Source organism: Pelodiscus sinensis, chromosome 2 (assembly GCF_052426305.1).
Source record: "Pelodiscus sinensis isolate ZL-2025 chromosome 2, ASM5242630v1, whole genome shotgun sequence".
NCBI lineage: Eukaryota > Metazoa > Chordata > Testudines > Trionychidae > Pelodiscus > Pelodiscus sinensis.
The window spans coordinates 260,072,780-260,084,324 of record NC_143053.1 but is presented as its reverse complement, the minus strand read 5'-3'; the positions used below and the strand labels follow the sequence as shown (position 1 = coordinate 260,084,324).

Genomic DNA, 11,545 nt, shown 5'->3' with positions numbered 1-11,545 from the left:
CCTTCAGTGACCTTGCACCCCAAGCCTGCCCTGCTGCTTGCCCCTTCACCAAAGCAACCCCTGACCCCAGTGCCCAACCGGTAAGGCCAGCCCTGTGCCCCACGGCTGTCCTTGCTAGGCCAGGGCATTCGCGAGCATTGCAGGCAACACTTCCTCCCGGGCCCCTGCCGGCCATGCTGGACAGGGACAGAGCTCACCCCCTGTGGGCAGGCAGGAGGAGCAACCCGGACAGGGTGTCGGGGAAGAGCCTGTTGGCTCACAGGGAGCAGGCTCGGGTTGCCGACTTTCCAATTACACAAATACAAAGACTTTTGCATCACCCCATCCCCCCTTTCTCCAAAGCTTTATAAAGACATGCAAATGGCCACGCTGGGTCAGGCCAAAGGTCCATCCAACCCAGTGTCCTGTTGCCCACAGCAGCCAATGCCTGGTGCCCCAGAGGGAATGAACAAAACAGGGAATCTTCTCTGTTGTCCGTTCCCAGCTTCTGACACCAGCTGGGTCACCATTCCGCCCCATCCTGCCTCATAGCCAGTGACGGACCTAACCTCCATGAATGTATCGAGCTCTTTTTTGAACCCTGATAAAGTCCTGGGCTTCACAACATCCTCTGGCGAGGAGTTCTGTAGATGGACTATGTGTGGGGTGAAGAAGTTCTCTCTCACCCTCGGTGGAGAAAGAACAGGTTAGGAACTATTTAGAGAAGCTAAACGTACACGAATCCAAGGGTCCGGATTTAATGCATCCGAGGGTACTGAGGGAGTTGGCAAATGTCATTGCAGAGCCTTTACCCATTATTTTTGAAACTCGTGGAGATCAGGAGAGGTCCCAGGTGATTGGAAAAAGTCCAATGTAGTGCCCATCTTTAAAAAAGGGAAGAAGGACGATCCAGGGAACTACAGACCAGTCAGTCTTACCTCAGTCCCTGGAAAAATCATGGAGAGGACCATCAAGGAATCCATTCTGGAGGACGTAGAAGAGAGGAATGTGATCAGCAGGTCTGACACGAGCCCACCCTACTGCCGCAGGAGAGCTTCCACAAAGCAGACACGAGGTCCAAGTGCCCAGGCCGAACAGACGCAAGCAACACAAGGATGGAGGGATGCAATTAGAACGCTCACGGCACAAAAGAGGATTCAACCAGAGCGCGCGAGTGCTCCGTGCCCCCTCCCAGCCCTGGCCCACCTTGTCCCGTGACCCCTCTGCAGCTGCGCCCATTCCGGGTGGTTCTGAGGGTGAAGACGGATAACAACAGCCACACAACCAGAATGCCCTGTGGGGGAGGGGACATCCCCCCCCCCCCCCCACCTCCTATGGTGGCTGGCTGAAAGCCTGAGCATTGGAAACAGCAAACACCCACAGCAAGAAACCATCAGGGCTGCTGGGCCCTGCTTCCCCCCATCACAAAGCAACCCCACCGGACAATCCCACCCATTGCCCCTATGGCAATGCCCCTATGGCAGAACCAAGCACCATCTAAACCATCCCTGACAGGTGTCTGTCTAATCTGCTCTTCAATATCTCCAGTGATGGAGATGCCACAACCTCCCTGGGCAACTTATTCGAGCGTTTCACCACCCGGACAGGCAGGAAGATTTTCTTGCTGTCCAACCTAAACCTCCCTTGCTGCAGTTTAAGCCCCTTGCTTCTTGTCCTGTCCTCAGAGGCCAAGGAGCGCAATTTTTCTCCCTCTTTGTAACACCCTTGTAAGTATTGACAAAGCCTCCCAGCTTTGTATTATCAGCAAATCTCATTCGCACATGCTTACTTTTGTACCACGTTCATTAATAAACCTGCTAACTGATTTGTCCCAAGACCACTCCTTGGGGAACCCCACTCATAAGCTCCCTCCAGTCCAACAGTTCGCCTTTCAGCACGGCCGCTTGACTTCTCCCCTGTCTTGCCATTTCTTACCCGCCAACACCCATCAATCTCTTGGCTGAGCCGTCCGTTGTTTTGCCGTTGACCAGGATCGTGATGCTCAGCCACCTGGCTGTAGGGACAGCTCCAGGAGGGATTGTTTCTTCAGTGCCCTTGGAGGCAGGGGCGAGCACACACACTGCCCCGTGTCTTTGGATACTGACACCTGCCATCCCCTGCAGCCCCGGTTAGTCACGAGGGCTGGGGAAGAAGTGTGAGGAGCTAGGCCCTCCCTTCTCTCTGCTCATTGGATAGCGACCAGGCAGCTCCAGAAAGAAGAGTCCGAGGTTCCCACATAAAGGGGCTGCAGTTTGCTGGGGCCTTGCAGAGCAGATGTGGGGGGAACAGAGCTCCTGGCACCACCTCTCTCCATGGTGACCACCCGGCACTGGTCTCTGGAGACAGTTTTCACATCAGCAACCCCAGACATGAGTTTAATAACAGCAACAATTTTATTGGTATCGGCAAAGCATCAGAACCCATCGCCAGCCCTGTTTGCATCCACAGCCCCGGCACGTCAGTGTATCACTAGAAGCTGATTGTGCCCACGACCGAATGCGCGTGCGGCTTCACGTTGCAATAACGGGAAGCAGTAAACACGTATTTCGTAAGTACAGCCACGTGCTTTCTAGGAGGTACATTGACTGGCAAAGGACAAACCGCAGGTAACAATAAAAATAAATCACAAGCAAAACTTTCTCCACTTTCGGCCCAGTACATCTGTTATTCACAAACCTTACTGCAAGACCTTCATGGAATGCTCAAAGCGTTAAGCTAACCCAGCCATGGCCAACACACGCCTCGTGAAACGGCACCTGCCTCCCAGCTCCCTATGCTCATCAGGGCAGGGGAGCCTTCTGGTGCAGCCATTCAAAATGGCATTTTCAAGATAGTGGTGGCCAATGGTAAACTAAAGTGGCCAGAAAGCTTGTAACCACGTTTCTTAAAGGGGCAGTCTGGGAGCTCTTTTTTTTTTTTCTTGACAACTTTCCCCCCGGCTCTCTGAGCTATATCCACAAATAGTTTGGCTCTTTGCCTGTAACGGGTTGGCCACGCCTGAGTTAACCAAACCATCTGCACTCCTGGTCAGCCCAGTTTGAATAGCAAGTAATACAGTTTGAACCTCTCTAGTCCAGAACCCTTGGAACCTGGCTAGTTCCAAACCAGAGAATTTGCCAGACTATGGGAGGTCAGTATTATCTAGCAGCATTACCAGCACTTTCACTGCTTGCTGGGCTGTTAGAGGACACTTAGGGGTACATTAGAGCTAAATAACAGCACAGAACACTGTGAGCCAGGCCTGGTGGCTGTAAATAAACTTTACGGGGCCACAGGAAACTTGGCCGCACCCATGAAAAGTGGACTTCTGGCTCACTAACATTATTCCACACGATGGATATTTCCAGACCAGAGAGTTCTGGACTAGAGAGGTTCAACTGTACAACAAACCCGGACAAAGGGTGGGCTGGAGCAGGATTGCTTTTGGGGTTGTTTACTGGCACATATTCTAAAGAGTAAGGTGATCCTCTCACACACATCACAGTCATGCTGCAGTTCGGAGGCAGGCTGCAAGTGCGGGTAGATTACTTTTGATTTCGCTGGCCAGACATCAGCTTCCTGGAGACTCCACCATGATGGTCCTTGGGAGATCCCTTCAGATCTGCAGGAGGCTTTACTTCCTCTGGGCCGGTCCCAGGCTTCTGCTGTGATGTTACATTTTGTCCGAGAGAGAGAGATTTTCCAGCTGCTTCTCAGTTAATTTATCTGCTTGCAGGGGCTTTGTCGGCCTTCAAAGGTCATGGATTCTAAACTGCCTTTTTGGTTGGGTGTTTCTCATTCACACTCACACACATTCCACGGGTCACATACATATTCATAAGCAATATGGTTTCTAAGCCAAGCGGGGCCTCATGGCCTTGAGTAAAGAAATTGCATTGTACTAAAGGTAACATACCAATGGCACGATAAAAAGCTTCACAAATGATAACTAAGAAAGCCAAGGTCAGGGAAGGAGGGAAAAGCAGAGGAATGTGTCTGGTCAGCTAGACACCAGTGAACAGGGGGCAGGGGGTGATGTCCAACTGGTTACAGTTTCTCCTTTAAAAAACTAAGTATTTCTATGTAAATACATTCTCCAAACTGCAATCAACTGCTAAATATAACAACAGTGAGGGAAACCCACGAGTCTGGGACACTGGTGTCTAAAGGGCTGTATCTGAGTAGAGGTCTGTCCTTTCCCTCTGGCCCAGCACTGGAGAGGGAGTCTTGGGTTCTGGCGGTGTAACACCAACAGGCAGGACTGAACCTGGGACCTCTGGGCATGAGCCTCCACAGCTTGTGCTAAAAGCCAGCTGGCTCCCAGCTAAGGCTGTAGAGCAAACTCCTCCTCTCTCTCTCTAAATGGTCTCAGTACCACTCGGTGGGGCAGGGAACCGCACTTAGTAGATCTGGGTTACAGCTAAACTTAGGGGGCGATTCCCTGACTGCACAGGCAACGTTCGTCAATCTGCCGTGCTAAAAATAGGAGCGTAGCCAGGAGCAGCAGTGGCACCGTTTGGACACCCCGAATACATAACCCTCAGGGAGGCTGGCCTCTGCCGCTGCCGCTGCTGGCCGTGTTCTCACGATGGCACGGCGATGTTTAGCGCCATCTCGAGGTCTGGTCTCAGCACACAAGTCGTGGCTCCCCTCGGAACAGCGGTTACTGGATGTGGATTGTTCTTCCCAGGCTGAATTCTCTTCCTTGGAAGCTCGGGAAGGTTCTCACCAAGGTCTCGGTGTCTGCTCCCTTCTGATTGAAATGCCTCTTCCTCGTTCTCCCTCGTGATTGGAAACTCACGCACAAAACCCCGTGGGATTGTCGCCTTCCACGCTGTTCTTTACCTGCATCGTTCTAAGATTGAGTCTCCCGTTTCTACGTCTCCCGTTTTCTGTCGCTCTACCAAAGAATCTACAAGTCATGTTTCTGTGTTTGCTTCCTCCTCCGGATGCACTGATGAGTGTAAACCAGGAGCGGGCAATAATTTTTTTGCGGGGGGGCTCTTCATGAACTTTGGTTCATGGTCTCAGGCCAACTTCGCCTCTCCCCGCTGGAAGGGATGGGCCTTGGGTGGTTCCCACACGCTCCTGACAGGGGCAGGAGACTTCCTGTGGTCCCCCGCCCCCAGGCCAGTTAGGACCTGGGGGTGGAGGAGTGTGCAAAGTCATTTGCTGTTCAAAATAGCTGGTGACTTCCTCTCGGTGCCACCCACCCCTGGCGGGGGAGGGAGCTACCAGCTGCTTTGAACAGTGAATGACTTTGCGCACTGCCCCACTGCCTGGTCTTAGATTGGCTTAGGGCAGGGTGGGCCACAGGCTGGATCAATTGGTTTGATGGGCTGGATTCGGCCCACAGGTGTAAACTGAGTCAGGTTGTTCATATGGAGTCATCCCTCCCACGGAGACTATTCCTGTGGCTTGTGGCCTCTATCTCGTGATTTCAGTCACAGCTTCCTGATGCCGGAGCACAGAGAGGCACAGCAGCAGAGCAGGTACATACATGGCGACATGCATGCCTTTGCCATGTATGCGTGGGGCTTGTGGTTGCACACGTTTAATTCAGGCATGTTACCGGTGATGGCAATTGGCTCTGGGAACAAACCACCAAAGCAAGGGATAGATTTTGTCGCAGAAGGGGGAAGGTATCTTAGCAACGCAGGGCTCGTTTCATGCTGCTGGCATCCGTGTTGCAACACCGGGGATTCATCTGGCCCTTGGAGGCAGACGGTTGTAACAAGCCCCTTGTTGACTCTCACAGATGCCGAATAAGAGGGCTCAAGAATTTAAAAGTTGCCCAAGATTCTCCTCGAACCATGTCTTAACTTCTGCGAAAATCTTTTCAAATACCTCCAAAATAATTTGCATTATCGCATTTTCAGCTTCTTCCCTGAGTCCTGCAAGCTTTTCAGCATAAACTTCCTCCATTTGTTCTAGACATCTCACTTTCGTTTCTTTCAAAACCTCTTTCATGTCCCCGATGGCTTTCTCTCCCTTTGGGCGCTCCTTTTCCCCCGAGCAGAGCTGTTCCTCAAACTCGCGTTTTATTTTCTCTTTCTCTCTTGCCAGCTGCTCCGCGTAGCCTTTCTGCAGCTCCGCCGTTTTCTCCTGAAGCTTCTTCTCGGTGTATTGATACATCTCGTTTGTGTAGCACGTGCCTCCGTTCTCCTTCACCATCCCCTCCACCATCCGCAGCAGCTCGTCCACCTGGGCGTCCCGCTCCTCCCCCGTGGCTCTGTTGTTGAACGCGCAGTATCGGTCCCCAAACTTCCCTACCAGCTCCCCAATGCCTTGGGAATCCGCCTCTTTTAAGAAATCTTCTAGTTTGTGGCCATCCAAATCATCCTTCCGAGTGAATAACAGGATCATGTACCTCATGGCCTCGGCTCCAAAAATGCCTTGGATGCGTGTGACTGCTTTTTTTTCCTCGTCGGTGTAACGGGTCAAGGGCACCACTAGCACGATGGCGTGGGGCCCTGGGGAGGAGAGGGCAATACAGCGACTGATCTCCCGACACGTGTCTTCCACCGGGACACATGTGTCAAAAATGCCAGGCGTGTCAATCACCACCACCTTCCTCCCTTTCCAGGGGCTTGCCCTCTTCCTGCATTTCGCAGTGACGGACTTGGCTGAGAGGCGGGACTCAAACACTTTCTCGCCGAGGAGGGTGTTTCCTGTCGCGCTTTTCCCCGCTCCCGTTTTACCTACAAGGATGAGTCTCAGTTGGGCTTCCTCATCCTCTGGGGCTGTTGGGAACAGGAGCGAGAAATGGTCACATTACAAAGGGAACCAGGTAGAGCTGTAGCACCGGCACTCCAGGTGACAGATACTTCCTCCCTCTGTTATAAATCGGGAGGGTTCCCCCTTCTCTCTCCACTCTGCTCATCTGAGGAAGTGGGTTTTGCCCATTAAACGATTTGTTATCTCTGTGGTGCGACAGGACCATTTGTTTGTAACGTTACAGATTAACCCGGCTCCTCCACTGAGATGCAGAGTGGGGGGCAGGTTTGCGGGTTTCTGCTTACGTCACTAGAGATAGCGAGATTTTTAAGACTCGGCTTGACAAAGCCCTGGCCGGGTTGATTGAGTTGGGATTGGTCCTGCCTAGAGCAGGGGGCTGGACTTGATGACTCCTGAGGTCTCTTCCAGCTCTATGGTTCTATGATCACTTTGAAACTGGACAGGACAATGATTTAGAGCCCAGTCCCCCTCCCATTCAGCTCACTGCACTTTGGGAATCTTTCCGCCAATGTGGCTAGGAGTTGGGTTGGATCTCGGTGCACTGACTCCTCCCCTCTGAGAACGTGGCTTCAGGACACGTGACCCTTGGTTTACTGGCCTCATCAGAGTCACCGGTGGACACTGGTCCACGTTGCAAAGGACCAAGCATTCGGGGCCATCGCTGCACTGGGGAGACACAGGATCGGAACAGGGGTGCCTGGCCGGCCAGGAATGCAGCACACGGACAGTCGGGTGAGCCCGGAGTATCCTTCACAGTGGCTGCATGCATGGTCCTTGGCTCTGGACTCATGGGCAGCAATGACCATAAAACATCCCCAGCTATAAAAACCCATTTTAAAGCCTCTTCTGTGGCAAGAGTCCGTGCTCTCTGCGACCTCGTTCCTAGGGGGCTCTTAGGACACTGACGCCCGGGGCAGGATGTGAATCTCAAAGGGGAGGCGCTCACCTGCAGACAATACATCTTTATGAATTTATGTTTCTATTCAGTAAAAGGGAAACTTTGAGAGGTAGAGGCCTGATTCTTATTTCCTTACCATTCATTTGTTCTGCCTGTCTCCCGCTTTCCATCTTCGGTTGCAATATCTGTTGAAAAACAATTGTATTGAAAATCTGGAAGAAGAACATACCCCAGGAATTCGGATATCGGACACACCTCGGTAGCCATGTGTGAACACCCTTGTGAAGCCGCTTTTCTGCCTCGAACCTGGAAAGGCTGTGGTGGAACAATACGTGCAAAAGAAGAGAGGTGTGAACGATGTTGGAGGGTGTAAAACGATAGGGGTCTGGAAGGGTCTTTTGGCAGTGGTGGTTAAGGATTCAGCTACAGCAGGCATTATCCTTGGCCATGTCCTTTCCCTTTGAGGAGAGCTGAGAGAGAGGGGGGAGGCAGTAGGACGAGGAGAGAGAGAGAGAGAGATGGAGCAAGAGACTGGAGGCTCAGGAGAGAAGACCGATGTGGAGGAGAAACCTGAAAATCCCGTCTTATGATGGGCTAAATTGGCTAGTTACTAAATAAGGCTTTAGGGAAAGTCGTGATAGAAGTGTGAATTAACATACTAAAATAGATAAAAGGGTGTGATTAACACCAGGGTGTTGCCACTCTGACTGTGTTGAACGTCCGAGGTAAACATGCGTAGACAATAAAGCTGTCGTCTCTACCTCATCCGCTCCTGGGCCGCCTGTTTCCTCTCTAACAAACGACACACTTTGAAGACACTTCACTAAATATTCTGAAGAAAACGTGGACTCCGTTTTGAATACTAGCCTCTAATTTTACACTTTAAACATTATCAACACACTTAAGTGAGGGTAGAAATGGCTGAAAAATGGAATTTCCATCCCATGTGCAAATTCCAGACTTGGAAATTTGTTTTTGTCTTCATTCAGGACAAAAGTTTTCAGTTTTCAAAAAAAAAAAAGTGAAATAAAATATATAAGTTGACCCTTTCTAGGCTGTCACTGTCGGGACCTGACTAGTTCCGAACCAGAGAATTTTCCAGGCCACTGGAGATCAATATTGTCTACCAATACTTCCACTGCTGTTAGACAACCCTTAAGGTACATTAGAGCTAAAGAACAGCACGGGACCCTGAGAGCCAAGGACTGGTAGCTGTAAACAACCTTTCTAGGACCACAGGAAACTGGGCCACTCCCATGAAAAGTGGGCATCCAGCTAACTAAAATCATGCTGGACCATGGAAGTTTTCTGGACCCAAGAGTTCTGAACTAGAGAGGTTCAACCTGTATTATTTCAATATTTCTTAAATGAAATAGGTGAAATCTTTCATTTCAAAAACATTGAAATAGTGAATTAAAGAAGATAAAATCATTAGTATTATAATGTAATTGAATTGTAAAATGAAAGTTGGAAGGACCTTAATGCAATGTACGTGCCTAAGCAGCCTTAACTCTGCCCCCTCAAAATGACAGTAGCAGCTAGGAATGATCCACATGCAGGGCAGCTGAAGGTGTAGCTGTACTGAATGGTGAAGTCATTAGATGGAGCCTCTTAGTCGAGGGGTCAGTTTGATACAAGGGCCTCTGGGAATTGTCTGAGAAGTGTCAGAGAGCAGCGACTGTGATATGAGATCAGGTCTGAGATTCCCAGATGTGTGATCAAAGGAAAGAGGTGTATGTGTTCCTCAGGATGTGAGTATGTAGGATGATGGGCCACTGCTCAGAAAGGGCAGAGTTAAGGTTGTTTGGGTGTGTACCTTAACTCGGTATTTTCTGGATTTCAGAATCTTGTGATTTGCTACATCTGACGTTCTGGAAGGACGTGAGACACTTAAGAACACTAGAAATTCATTGACGACAAGTTTTTAAAAAGAAGAGAAATGTTAGGAGCTAGTTCTTATTCACGCAGTTGTAGTTCTCACCTCAGTTTGTCACTGATGTATGACTGGGGCAGCGGGTTATAACAAAACACCTCATTTTTATACACTACATTTCATCAGTCAATCTCAATAAATCATTATCCCTATTTTAAAGGGGGGAAACTGAGGCACGCAGCGGTGACGTGATTTGTCCAAGAGAACTCAGCAGCCTAGAAGAAAAGTTGGGAATAGTCCCACTCCAGAGTCCCACTTACTAGGCCACATGGTTGTTCTGTGATTCCTCAATGTCCCTCCCTTCCCCCATACATTTTCTGTTAGGGGGAGGAGGAGAAGGGTTGTACGATTAAATGTTTGGCACGTGCCAATGTTAATAGGCCTTGGGGGACAGGCCAGTCCTCACCTATAGACAACCCCCTAATCTCAAACAAGTTCTTCCCAGTAACCCCACAGCACACCTCCATCATAATCATCCAGGAACACCCCCGCAAACAGCCCTGGTGCCAACTCTGCCTACACGTCTACACCAGCGATTTCCTCACTGGACCCTGGGGCGGATATAGGGCAGGGCGAGCGGGGTGGCCGCCCAGGGCCCCACGCTTCAAGAAGCCCCGCCCATGTGCCGTGGCAAAGGGGGCCCTGCGAAATTGTGCTGCCCTGGGCCCCGCAAAATGGTCGTCTGCCCCTGCTGGACCCAACCACTTCAGCCACCAAATCAGAGTCTCATTGAACTGCACATCCACTAACGTGATCTATGCCATCAAATGCCAACAATGCCCCTCTGCCCTGTATATTGGCCAAACTGGACAGTCTCCATGAGAAAAAATTAATGGACAGAAATCAGATATCCGAAAAGGCGACATACAGAAACCTACTGGAGAACACTTTAACCTGCCTGGGCACTCATTAATGGATCTCCAAGTCACCGTGTTATTTCAGGCCAATTCCACAAGCCAAATACACAGGGAAGAGTTGGAACTTAACTTCATTCACAAGTTTGATTCATATCAGAGAGGAATGAATAAAGGTATCAGCTGGCTGGCACACTGCCTTCCACATCCTAATGACTTAACCAGCCAACCAATGGGTACTTACTTGTACAGGTGCAAATTGTTCTTATCAGCCTCTTGGAACTTGAACATCTAATTCGCTACTTTTTTTCCTCTTTTTTCTCAACCCCCCGTCTTCTCCCCCCCACACACACACACACTCACACTTCCCTTATTTATTCTTGGATCTGGATTTTTAATACTCCAGTCATCTGAAGAAGTGGGCTGTGCCCACGAAAGCTCAGGATCCCATCTCCATGTGGTGTTAATCTTTAAAGTGCTACTACACTATTCGTTGTTTTTTAAGTTTTTCTAACAACCCGCCTGTGACCTGGGCTTTCTCCCTGGGACTCCAGCCCTTTTTCTTTTAAACAAACCAGGAGTTTTAAACAAACTCGCCCTCTCCCCTTACACACACACTCACACACTCACCTCGGTGCTGCTTTCTCAGGACCGGCCTGGGGCTCTTCCTGAAAACCTCCCCCACGTCTCTGCCCTTGTGCCAAGCTGCAGCTGCTGCCGGTTTGCCAGAGCAGAGAAGTTTCTCAGTCCGAGGGGACGATCCTTTTCACTCTGAGCATGGTGCCGGGAGGGGGCAGAGGGAGCGAGGGGAGGCGGGGTGAGCAACCAGCCAGTGGCTGTCCAGAATAGTGTCCCACACACTCAGCAGCAGCTCCCCATCAGCTTCCAGCAGATGATCTCACTGAACCCTCAGGCCCAGGGCCAGAACCGAATCTGGTCTGGAAAGGATTTTGAAACCTGCCAGATGTAAGCGGGGGAATGGTCCCACTATTGTGGGGAACTTTCCTGAGCTCTGTACCACCCCAGTGAAATGGGCCAGCGAAAGGATCTGAGTCCCCGCTCCCACTTCCTTTACCCCACGGCCTCCCTGACCCTGAGGCTCCCCCTCCACTCTCCTGAGTAGCAGAGCCCTCAAAACCCCAACAAGGCTGGGCCCAGGTTTCC

The 11,545-nt window shown here is 50.7% G+C and overlaps 1 protein-coding gene across 1 annotated transcript in view; it reads right to left on the bottom strand.

Moving 5' to 3' along the window:
• Positions 1 to 11,299, bottom strand: part of LOC112543714 (GTPase IMAP family member 8-like) — a 37,780-nt gene extending 26,481 nt beyond the window's left edge. The window contains exons 1-3 of the mRNA XM_089776025.1: positions 11,012 to 11,299; positions 7,731 to 7,779; positions 5,740 to 6,701 (exon numbers count right to left, since the gene is read on the bottom strand). Coding sequence (XP_089632151.1) covers positions 5,740 to 6,701; positions 7,731 to 7,764 — 996 coding nt within the window. The 5' untranslated portion in view covers positions 7,765 to 7,779; positions 11,012 to 11,299. The remainder of the gene's footprint in view (positions 1 to 5,739; positions 6,702 to 7,730; positions 7,780 to 11,011) is intronic.
• Positions 11,300 to 11,545: the final 246 nt, after the last annotated feature.